Genomic DNA, 12741 nt, shown 5'->3' with positions numbered 1-12741 from the left:
TAAGGACTGTCCTACATAACTCCTTAAAGCCAGTCAGCACTTTTGAGTATTAAAACCACTTCAGTTTGCACTAGAAGTTCTCAGGCATTCTTCAGGTTAATGGGACTCTTAGCTATTAAAAATGTTTTATGATCAGTCAGTCACCTCCAGCTTCCTAGTGCCAGGTCTCTTCCTCAGTAGGCATATTCCAGAATTTTTTCTTTTCCCCATCTGTATTTTGCTACATTCTATGAAAATGCCATTAACTAAAGTAGTTTGTTAGTCTGGGATTCTCTTTTCACCACTTACGTTGCAGTTACTCTCTACTTTACTTCGGGTCCAGGTAAACTGACTGAATGTAAGTAGTATATATAACACTATGACAGGAAACCAGTTGCTGATGGAACACCAAGTTTTTCTGTTTGTATCCTGGAGAAAAGACAAGTAAACGAGTAAGTTATGGAGAAGATAGAAGTGAAGGGAAAACCTCCAGAAGAGACAAAATTCAAACTTAAAAGAACTTTCCTATGATAATTCTTCTCTCCTAGATGAGAGATCCAGACTCCAGTGAAATTTGGAGGATAAAAAAGGGGACAAGATACCCAGGGGAAGCAGGAGAAAATGAATGATTGTCAAGGAATGAGTCAATTTTTAGACTGAACTGAGATTTTTGGATATGAAGATTTTATCATGGAAGAGACTTAATCAAGAGACAGAAATGAGGAAACAAGTTGAAAGAAGACAGCACTATTGATTGTCTTAGAGGATGATGATGGTAGCAGTGGAGGTTGGGGGGAATGGGGAGGTGAGGAAGATCAGGTGATGATGAAACCAGAACCTTTTGACTCTCTTGGCTGAGTTTTTTTCACATAGGTCATTTGTGTTCTGAATTATTTATTTTACTTTCAGAAATTAGAAGAGATTGCTCTTTATGCAAATAACTGTATTGTACACAACTTAAATTCATTCTTTTCATCCCTCCAAAGCCACTATACCCAATAGTAAAATCACACAAGACAGTTCAAGGCCATTTTAATTAAGAAGGTAGTGTGGATATACTTGAGCTCGATTTGGAATGACTACAGCCATCAGATTCGTAATACTCCTACGGAAATTTTTACTAGTCTGTCTTACCTTTTTCTCACTACCTGACTTTTAGAAACAATTACTGAAAAATAGCACGTGGGGTTTTTTGAGAGAAATAACATTATCTGAATTTTAATTTTGAAGTATGTTACATGCTTCAGACATCTGGTCTTTGGAGCTAAAGCACTGCAGGATCATTTGGCTTTTTAGTGCTTGAATTGCAGATGCACATAAAACCATTGTAGTAAATTGAACTGAATATTCAAGCCAGTACTCTGATTTCTGCAAATTGTGTTTATTAGTTTCTTAAAGGTGCTAAAAAATAAATTAATGTTGTAAATTTGTACAAAAATTCTGGTCACTTGCAACTGTACTCCCAGTTCCCAGTTGAGAGTAGAATTAATTCAAATAAATACAAATTTATCACGCTTTTTAAAAATTAGATTGTAGGCCAAGAAATATGCTAATATGTGACTTTCCTTAAATGTCCTGCCTAGTTTTGAACTTTTTCTGGAGTTCATTATTCATTTAAATTTGGTAGTGTGGCTCTGTTGGCAAATAATTTCTGCTATTTTGTCTTTTTTCTACAGGAGTAAGTAAGGCAAGTAAAAATTTTGAAGTGTGGTTCTTCATTCCAAATATGCAAATACATGAGTGCTGGGTTGGGGTGGTTTTTTGTGTGAACAGTTGCCGTGGATATGCATATAAGCATTTCATGAATCTGCTGGCCTGTATAAGCTGAAATAAGACTGACTGAAGCTTTTGACCTGTGTATCAATGGTTTTTAAAACGCTTCCGTATTTAGCAGGCAAATTAAGTAGTGCATAAATAGAACTCGAGATGAATCCACACAGCATCAATGCCCTAAGCAGCTCAGGATTTATTTTCATGTACTGTTTGCTGCATTTATTAATGAGTAAACATTCTGTGGTACGCACTTTATGTTTTTTTCAATGTAAATTGCTCAGATAGCCACATAACTCCTGTTTTAATGAAATTTCCCAACCTATTATTCCTTCAAATTTTCTCAAGTGCCCCAGAGATTCTTTCAGACAAAGTGTATAGCTCCTGTCTCGATGACAGGTGTTTCAGATTGGCTCCTGGTGTTTTTTCTGGTGTGTCTCAGTATCTAGCCTTTAAAGCTTCACCTTTGACCTGCGTTTTGCCATTTATAATTAGTTGAAATAAAGATACAGTGGAGGCAGCCACCATGGCAGTACTTGGATAAGACTGAGCAAATGGAACTGAAAACATGACATGACTTAATTGATCTGTTGTCCTTGAGGGAATACCTTAAAATAAATGATTCATCTTTCACCTTTTTAGTGCATTGCTGTATATTTTCTGCAGAGGTCTCCCAGCAGAGAGGCATGACAGAATACTCAGCTCATACTTGTAGGATTAATTCCTTTATCACAAATAAATAATCTTACATGTCGCCCTACAGAGGAAATGTTGGAATAAATCACATAGGAAGGCTTTGGAAGAATAGTCTTGATGGTAGTTTAAAGTGTAAAAGATTTAATGAAATGTGTCAGCTCCACATGCTTTTGGGGGAAAGGGTTCGTAACATATCCAGAGTGTTTATAATGAAGTATTGGTCTTTTGACTTGGATTTCAGCTTCTCCCCCCTCCCCCCCTTTCTTTCAACCCTTAATTCTGCTCAAGTAACAAAACATTATAGTGGCACCACAGGACTGCCCATCTGAATTAGTGTGTATCCTTATAATGCCAGTGAAGTTGACGTGGCAGAAGCCCTAGGTCAGTGCAATTACCTGTTCTAGGAAATGAAAGTGCAGCTGGCTTAAAAGAATCGCTCTATTTCATAGGACATACACAGTTCTAATGAAGGAACACATTAGGTTATCTTTCATAAGCAAAACCTGTACAAAGCACAGGTTTAGATAGGCATTTTTATCTAAGAAATACCAGTCCTGTGATATTTCTGGGAAATCTTTCTCCCTTAAAGAGGAGCTGCTGTTACATATTTTGCCTGCAGTGGTTTGCTAGGGAATGACTCAGAAGAGTAGACGAGAGAAAAGGTTTGTACGGTCAGGTTGGGAGAACCTTTGGAAGGATAACAAAGCTGCTGAAGGCCAGCAAGTAACTTAGGACTGTTCTCATCTTCCCATTATGAATCAGTGACTTCATAGCTTTTTGTCAATTATGCTGACTTACAAAGTAACTCCAAAACTGCAGACTTGCGGATGATGTCTGTTTTCCTTTATCTTGGAATAACTTCAAATATTTTAAAATAAATGACTGTGCTAAATGTTAAGGGTTTAATTTTGCAGTGTCCAGGCAGCTAAAATGCGTCTGACAATTTGTTCACCTACTCAGATTACACCAAAATCATAGCTGGGTTGGTCTCAGCTACAAGAATTCTCAGAAAACAAGACTGTTTGTGTAGGTTAGTGATCTCTTCTTCCATCATCTGCAGACATGACCAGTCATCAGCTGATTCTACTGGTCTTTTTTAGTTGACGTTGTTTAAAAAGTATAAGTAAGGATTTTTTATAATTTAAATTCCTCTGACTTTTTGTGAGAAGAAATTTATTCATGGTGCCAGGAGTGACTGAGTGTTGTGGAGCTCACTACACCACTTCATAGATACGTTTAATGTAATATAATGTACTTTCCACCAGGCGTTGTATGGGGCTCTGCCTGTGTGCAATTTTAGGGATTTTTAAGGGTCTTTTCTGCAGACAGTTACCAGAGCTGCCAGGGCGTTTTCTGTGCACGCATCAGTCAATGTTCAGGTGAGGAGGCTGCAGTAGAGGTAGTGCAGTCTCTACTAGTACAGCAAGAGAAGTTGCTGGCCTCTGAGTCTACCAGTTAGTGCAAAGCACGATGGTTGAAAGGTGATTAATACTTACTACACTTACTACTTACCTAGTTTCTCTTACCAGATCTCAACGTACTTGTGAAAGTAGGAGGAGGTACTGCCTAATCTGAGGATAGGGGAAGGAGGTTGTACTGAGGTGAGATAAATGATGAATCTTTAGAACCATTTGTTTTTTGATCTTTAGTCGTGTTTCCTGTTGTCTGCCCCCGAGCTCTCAAACAGTGGAATTAGTCTGTGAACTGTGTTGAATTGATACACAGTTAGAGACAGTGCTAACATCCAGTCCAAAAAAAGAAAAAACACAAAAACCAAACCATCAAACCTTGCTGCTGGCTACTCTGGGATGGGAGAGGGTGTGGACAGTTACTTTTGTTCGTTGTACCTGAAATGTTTGAAACTGTGACAGATTGCCAAAATACGTGCTTGTCTCAAGTGTAAAGGGGAATGCCTCAGTGTTGTTGGATTTCGGTGTAACCAGGATGAATTGCTTTTGTTAGCCTGGAGTACTAACCAATTGCTTAAGCTAATCAAAGTCACTGTAACTAATAAAATACAGGGAATCAATATAGAAACGCATGTTAACAAAAAAGCAAATGCTTGATAAGATGAGGTATTTGGATACCATAACAGTGAAACGCTCTATTATGTATAGTTTTCTTAAATGCTAGGGAAAAAACCATCTATTCTAGCTATATTATGCTAATAAAAGCAATGGCATGATGTCATTCAAAATATGTAGGTAACTGAGAGCCACAAGAGAACCAAGGAGAGGGGCCTTTACTGTGAGATGCGTATAGTTACTAACTTACTGGGCTGTCAGCTGGATCCAGGAGCGTGACGCCAGTCCCATGGGCCTCTGCTGCGTCTCTCGTGGCAGCTGGAGCCTGTCTGCGCCAGGAGCCGCTGCATCAGCGTGGCTTTGCTGTAGCCAGAGTTGGCACTGCTTGCACTGTGCCTCTGCGGTCGGCTGATTTCCCTCAAACCAAGAAATAGCGATCCTGAGCGAGGGTCACATTTCACAGCTTAGTCACCAAGCTAAGAAGAAGACAGCGCTTGACAGTTCAGCATAGCATTTGGTAAATCATATAATACAAAATCAGAAATTATAACAAGAAACATGTATGTTTAATTTCATTTTGTAGGACAAGTGTTTTTTTTTTCACTTCACCAGTTCTCTTGCTTGAGCAAGTTGTTCCTGTCATGTATCTGAGCTGCCTACAGCTACAAGCAGCATAACTTGTGTGTTTGTAAATGAGCTTAGTTTTTTTCAAATGTGCATCTCTTTTTGGCCAGTAACCAGAGGTACCAGCTGTAGAGTGAATATTTGTTCACTCTTACTGCATAAAGGAAACCATTTTCTATTTACGAAACAGGAAAGCGAAACTGAGCATTAATAATTTTATGGTCTCGATTTTTGATTGTTTTTGTGATGAGGATGGATTTCAGCCTGACATTGAAATGTTCATGTTTGGCTCCTGTTTAGAAAGGGAGTTCTTGTTCTGATAATCTCATGGAAAGGCTACGTTGTTCTGCTCAGGTAATGCACTGCTGCTCGTTGACGTACCAAACCTCAGGCCCATGTACTACTTGGGGACTTGCAGCAGCGTGGCTCGTGGGCTTACAGAGAGGCATTTTAGTAAGGGACTAGAATGCTTGGTAACTTACGATCTTTGGACCTCACAAATCAAAGCCTCTCTGACACAGCCAGCTCACAGCAGGGCTGTGCAAGTATTTCTGCCTCTGGACCTGCGGTACATGGCCGTACAGGCTTCTATACCGATTTCTCTGCTCTTGCAGCTGGGCTGGAGATTAAAAGCAAGTCAGCTTTGTGCACACAGAGCTTTGCCTGTCCACTGTCTGTACGAAGTCTGATTACTTCTCTGCTAACTCTTGGAAGGAAGCAAAATGAAAGCATTAAGATTATGGTAAGTTGTGCAGTGCAGAATGAGTTGATGCTAGAGGGAAAAACCTGGTCTGTTGCTCTGGATTTGCAAGGAGTATAAAACGGAATGTTAAATATGCTTAGAGTGGGTAAAAATAGTTTGAGAAATTTTAATGTAACTAGAGAGGCAGATTTCAGAATTGGAATTCTATTACTGTGGTTCTGTTGTAAGGCTTCTTTGACTTGTTTTCTGTCCAAGAGATGAAACATTCCTTTAAATTCTCTAAACAGTTTAATGAAGAATTCATCCCTTTCAGGAATGACTCAAGTTAACTTTTTCAATTCTGCATTTGAGTAAGAGACAAAATTATTTTAAAACGGGCCTATCACTTTATTTTACAAGGGAGTATTTGTCTTTTACTCTAGTCACTGCCTGACACAGTAAAAATTCATCCAGTTTCTTTTCTGCCTAGTAATAAATACCTAACTTAGTAGTTCAGAACATGCTGCAGAGCTGTATGATCTTGCATCAGGGTTTCTTCATCTCCTTGAAGCTCAGGAAAACAAAAGGACTTTCTCTAAAAGACACTCTCAGAAAAAAGGAAAAAAAAGATGTGGATCTTTCATGGAAAACATCCTGCCTCTCTTTCCTTCTCTTAACACAGGAGACTGGGATTCAGAGACCTCCATTACTCTCAGCAGAAACTGGGCATAGGCAGACTTATGTAGAGAAGTGGATCATAGTTTTGTGTGGGGCAGAGCTTGCTTAACTACTTGTAATTACCAATGGGCATCAGATTTTCCATCCCCTTTCCTGTCGGGCCTGCTAGCAGACTTGTGTTTTCATTATTCAAAATTCTTTATAAATGTTGCAATGAACAGAATCTGTGTGTTGTCTGACAATACGTCGGGCAATGCAGCCACCTGCATTGTAAATGCAAAAAGAGGCTTTTAGGTAACATTTGGGAACAAAACTGGCTTTTTCATATGAGTAACAGAGTCAGGGCAAATATACCTCCAGTAGATGGAGGATTAAGTCACAGAAGCATTCAGTCAGGGTTGACTAAATACTTGAAGTCCTTTAAAGAGAAAGATTGTCATTGAGCTTTTGGGGGGGGGGGAAGGTTTCAAGAACGATATACCCAGATGTTCACCATTGCCTTAAGCTAAGTGGCCACATACAGCTCCTATTCTGTAATTAACGTTTACATATAAGGCAGAATTACTGCTGCATTTAAAGCAGAGAGATCAGACGCTTGGGCTTAACTTTTGTGTTCTAATGGGTACAGTTGTTTTGAAGGCAACTCTCCAATTGTTTTTGCAGTGGTTCTGTTCCAGCCATTTCCTAAACTCTTTCCTGTGTTACGTTCCTTCAGGTGTCTGAACGCTTGAGTCAGCCCGGCGTGGCCATTGGCTTGGCCTGGACTCCCCTCGGGGGAGAGATCATGTTTGTGGAAGCCAGCCGCATGGAGGGAGAGGGTCAGCTTACCCTGACTGGTCAGCTCGGCGATGTCATGAAGGAGTCGGCGCATCTTGCCATCAGCTGGTTGCGCAGCAACGCAAAGAGATACCAGCTCACCAACGGTAGGGTGGGAAAGAAGGACAGCCAATGCGTAGCTGTAATGCATCGCAGAGACGGTGTGCGCCCCGTGGCCACTCACTGCAGGGACGCACGTAAAGGCAGCATTAATATTGCATGGAAATGAAATGGCCTAAAAGTTGGGTATTTTTCAATAATTCAGCAGATTGCCCGGCAGGCCTGCACAGCCTCCGTGCCGAGATGCTGCTCCGTAGCCGTGGCAGACACGGTGCCTCTTACTCGCTTTTACATTCAAGCTTTCCAGCAGTATTTTACGATGTAGATACTGATATGCAAGTCTGTAATTGTCCTCTAAAATTAAGACACAATTTCTGTTAAAAGTAGGTTTTCATAGCTGAAGTTCTAATATTTTGAGAATTACTTGGGTTTGTAGGGCAGCAGTTGAACTGCAGTGCAATAGGACCTCAGCACAAAACTTTTAATTCTCTTTGTTTCTGTTTGTTTGAACCTCCCAAGAGTTCTGTAAATGTGCTTTCTGGTTTGATCATCTGCTGAATAGACAAATAATTCCAGTAGCTGTCATTATTTATGGACATCTAGATAGGTTAAACTAAATTGAATTAATGTATGAAATGTCGCTGGCATTAACTGTATACCCATTTACCTCTCTAGTTTACACCATTGCATCCTACAGGTTAAGTAAGGTGAAAAGATGTAAATTAGAGATTTACTGTAGAATATTGGTTAATGCTGGGTTTCTGTCGCGTGCTGGTTTTGTGGTAAATTCTCTGAAAATTTACATTTATGGTTTGGGACGTAAAAAACCCTAAAAATCCTATGTAGGAATTGCTTTGCTTCTACATTAATCCCTACTCTGAGTTCCCAACACATGCAAATACGGAGCTTACTGGTTAACTTCTTATGGTTTTGTTTAGGAATGTGAATGTAGCAAAGCTTGGTGGGTTTTCTTTTTGTTTGTTTTTCTAGGGCCTCTGTAACATAGTGTCTTTTCAGCCTACTGTTAAAAACAGTGCTAAGACTTTTAGTTCTCTGGTGGGCTTTTAGAATAAAGACTGGGAACAAAATGGGTTTAGATTTTTCACATTCAAACCATTCTTTTTTTCCTTAAGCTTCTGGAAGTTTTGATCTCCTTGACAACACTGACATCCATCTGCACTTCCCAGCTGGAGCTGTCACAAAAGATGGACCATCTGCTGGCGTTACCATAGTAACCTGCCTCGCTTCGCTCTTCAGTGGGCGGCTGGTGTGCTCAGATGTAGCCATGACAGGAGAAATTACACTACGAGGCCTTGTTCTTCCAGTAAGTATCATTTGAGAAACAAGCTAAGTTGCATTAATTCTCCATATTCTGGATATGAAATCTGTTTACAGCCATTTACAAAAGCAGAGTCTTGCTGGATCATTCCTTAGCAGCCATCCAGTCTCTTCTGGCGCAGCTGGAAGAGGCTGATGGAAGCCAGCCTGCTGTGGAACTGTACCACTCAGCCATCTGCTTTGCATCTACGTTAAAGCCAGCCTTGATGCTGTTCTCAGGGAAAGCACGTTAAAATGTTGAGTTAGAAAGGAGACCAAAGCAAGAAATCTTAACATTCAAGATGGTTCCAGAATATTTATTGCAGTTTGAAAACATGCTTCCTCCAACTAGTACTACAGAACTATCTCTGGTTTCTTTGAAAAGTTGCTTCTTGTCTCTCACAGTAATTGTGTATACGTTATTCTTGAAACCATCTCTATACCTGTATTTTTAGATTGTTTTTAAATTTTGTTCCTCGTGTATAGTTGAGCTGGACGGTGTTCCCATAAAGCTTTTTCAAAGCACGAGGGCAAAGGAAAGTTTTCAAACAAATTGAGTTTAAGTACGAGATGGAGCCTGGCATAAGTGCTAAGCAGACACGGAAGTCATCATCTCATGCCAAGTGATGGACAAAGTACAGACGAAGCTGGAAAACAGTGTTTTGTTTCAGGTAGTAGAGCGTAAACCAGAGATAACAGGGTAAGGGAGCAGCCTAGAAGGATCTCTGAAACAGCATGCTGGTGGCAGGCAGACTGACAAGATTGCCTGCTGTTCAAGGCTCTAGTGAAAAACAAGCGCTGCATTAACGCTGAGCTGGTGCGAGCTTGCTTAGCTTTCCACATAAATTGCCTTTCCTGCATCAGTGACCAAATTTAGCCTGTTTTTTAAAGTGGCTGCAAAAATTAGCTATCTGCAAATACTAAGCCAGGGTCATCACCTTTCTGAGTGCTGTCTAGAAGCTGACCATTATCAGTAAGTTAATTGACATGAGCATGCCATTAACTGCATCTGCTGCCTGAAAGCAAGCCAAGGGTAAGTACGCAGCATTGTCCAGGCTGCAGTGATCACCATGAGGGCTCGTGCTTCGCCACTGCCTTGGTCTGTAGCAGCCTGCATTTCGCCCTTTGTGCTATAACACAACACGTTCCTTTCCTCTAAAGCATTGTAAAATACAAGTTGCTTCTCTAAGATGGTCTGTAAAAAAGAGTTAATGGGAAGAAGCTACAGCTGTGACTAAAAAAACTAATTTAACCTCCCTCTTCACATCTCCTTACAATCTCAAACAGGTGCTAAGGCGATGCCTGTTTTTCTGGAACAAAGCCACCTTTGCAGTTTTGGAGCACAGGTTTGCTTCCCTGTGCATTTTCTGTTGTACAACTCATATTTACTCTCTGGCGTTGCAGCCTTAAGACTGTTTTCCCCCTAAATCCAGCACTGCCTTTATCTTGAAAATCCTCTGTTCTCAGGTAGGTGCAGGATTTCAGCACACCATATGAAAAAATCGAGTTCAAGCCATCTTTCTTAAGCAATAACGACTTTTCCACTATTGATACTCTTGTACCTGCATTCCTAGATTTTTACATTTTTTTCCTCGTTATTGCCTGTTACAGAAGGGGTATTGTAGCATATTAGCATATTTCCCTCATTAGGCATGTAATGAGCTAAAACTACTGATGCATTTTTAATTACTTTCCTAAATGACTGAGGGAGAACCTTTCATTAAAATTTAACTCCTGGTGTAATTTGTTACAATAATTATTTTATTAGTGTCATGGATTTTTTTATGTATCTTTCTTCTCCTTCTTAGGTCGGGGGAATTAAAGACAAAGTCCTGGCAGCACACCGTGCTGGACTGAAGAGAATTATCATTCCTCAAAGAAACGAAAAAGATCTTGAAGAAATTGCAGCGAATGTACGGCAAGATTTGACCTTTGTTATGGCGAGCTGTCTAGATGAGGTTCTGAATGCAGCTTTTGATGGAGGATTTGCAGTGAAGCCCAGAGTTGAGCGTTTGAACAGTAAACTTTAAGCAGTCAGGCTGAGATAGTTTTGTTCTCTATTAAATTTGACACACAATAATCAGCTATGTCTGTATTGAGTATAACTAGGAGCTAAACTTGATCGTTTACATGCGGGTGTAAATGCAATCAAAAAATATTACCGTCAGCAGTTAACCTGAAACCACATTTTATGGGCATTTGCTGCTTTTTACTATCATCAGCAAGGAATCTAGAAAAAAATACTCATTTCCTGATAGAGCTGAAGCTGTTGGGAAACAATTCCTTAGCTCATCTGGCACGTATGTAAATGTCAGCAGCTGATTATGTCTTTAAAGAGGACTTGGCTACGACCAGGGAATGATAGGCAGTTCTGTGAGCTCTAGTCACAAATCGCAGCAAATGGAGCACAGCAAGAGTCTAACAGAGGGGAGGGTGTTACCGAAAAGCAAACTGATTTAGCAAGAGAGTTTACTAATTTAGGAAATAACATTCAGTATGCTAAGGAGCCGTAGCATCATGGGAAAAATAAGGTTTTTGAGATCTAAAAAAATACGCTTAAGGGATTTAAACAGAAGCAATATGGTCTAAATTAAGTTAGTAAGTCCTTTCAGCACTCAGTTCTAGTTTTCAGCAAGGTCAAGGCAGACATCATTTTTCAAACCTAAATACAGGAAGCCACTCAAGACGTGGTGACACGTCCCAGCTCTTGCGGAGCAGGGGAGATGACGCACTCAAGTGCCCGTGTGCACGGCTGTACCACAGCCCCAGAGGCGGGCAGAGAAGCCCTGAAGGCTCTCTGGAAAAGCCTGGCACCATTCTGGAGGGACAGTGTAGAGTCCTTCATTCCTACCTGATACACGTCAACTTGACTCTGGGATGCCTACAGTCAGAGTTTAGCCTATAAAATTAAATCCATTTAAATGATGCCAAGAAAATAGTGGATCATTGAACTGCATTAGGTACTGCATACTGTGACTAATTTAAGGTTTAAGGCAGCCTGTCGGTACTCCATCTCTGCTGACAGCTTTGTCTCTTTCCGTCCCTCGAACAGTAGTGAAGACAGACATTGACACTTACGTAATGGAGGATCCTTGAGTTTCTCGTTGTTTTGTACTAGGGTCAGCCACAAGAGAAACCCCAGTATGTTACATTCTCTCCTTGCTCGTTAATTCTGAAACAAACTCGAGCGTGCTTATGAAATGCAAATTGTATCAGTGGCAAAAGCCTGTTATAGAAGCAGTCTATGAATCAAAAGTAATGGGTTGGTTTGCTTTCATTTCCATACATAGGGAGCTGATTTACATGGAACATACTAGCACTGACAGTAATATACTCAGTGGGTATTTCTGCACCTGATTTACAAAAGATTTTACAACTTTCACAAAGACTTCATCTAATAAAATTATAAAAATGAAAACTCCTTTTGTTTCTCTGTTCTAAGAATTCTACTCTTAATCATTCACTAGCTAAGTTCCAAGGGTAAGGGGTAACAGACAGTCTCAGAATACTTTCTGCCTTGCAAAACACTTGAACACAGAAAGTGCAAACAGGCGAGACAATCAGTAAAACACCAGAAGGGCACAGAAACCGATGTGCTGCTTTGCCTTTAATCAAAATCAGGAGGGGAAAAAAAATTCTTTACCAAATTTAATGCAGCTCAAACAACAATCCAGCACTACTTTGCACTAGTGAGAAAGCAGAGGTGCATGGAATTCCAGTGCAGTTGTTCATACACGCAGAACTGCATTTTTTTGAAAGAGAGCAAGTACTGTAAAAAAAAACCTTCCACAGCAATTTCACTACGGAAGAACAGGGAGTTGCTCCCAAGAAAAGTTAAGCAATGCGTTCCTGGCTGCCACGCCACTCCAGTTCCCAAGGACTCTGTCCCAACGGTGAGGGCTTTCACGCCGCTCTGAAGCTATTAACAGGCATTTACTTACAGCTTTTCAAGTTCCTGCTTGCAGAGCTGATTTGGTTAAGTTGCTTCGTTGAGATTTTTAAAACAAAACTTAAGCATTACCCATCGCATCAAACACTACAGGCACGCTTTAGTGCCTTTTCTTTTGCTTTCACTGAGCACTGTCAAAAAGAACA

At 40.4% G+C, this 12741-nt stretch overlaps 1 protein-coding gene across 2 annotated transcripts in view; it reads left to right on the top strand.

Annotated features, from left to right (window-relative positions):
- The window catches only part of LONP2 (lon peptidase 2, peroxisomal), a 45087-nt gene extending 33023 nt beyond the window's left edge, over positions 1-12064 (top strand). For both annotated transcript variants that reach the window (XM_075433696.1, XM_075433697.1), the window contains exons 13-15: positions 7169-7376; positions 8463-8653; positions 10455-12064. In XM_075433696.1, coding sequence (XP_075289811.1) covers positions 7169-7376; positions 8463-8653; positions 10455-10676 — 621 coding nt within the window. In that variant the 3' untranslated portion in view covers positions 10677-12064. The remainder of the gene's footprint in view (positions 1-7168; positions 7377-8462; positions 8654-10454) is intronic.
- Positions 12065-12741: the final 677 nt, after the last annotated feature.

This window comes from Opisthocomus hoazin, chromosome 12 (genome assembly GCF_030867145.1).
Source record: "Opisthocomus hoazin isolate bOpiHoa1 chromosome 12, bOpiHoa1.hap1, whole genome shotgun sequence".
Classification (NCBI taxonomy): Eukaryota; Metazoa; Chordata; class Aves; order Opisthocomiformes; family Opisthocomidae; genus Opisthocomus; species Opisthocomus hoazin.
Note: the sequence above shows the minus strand (reverse complement) of the source record. Positions and strands in the feature narration are given on the sequence as shown.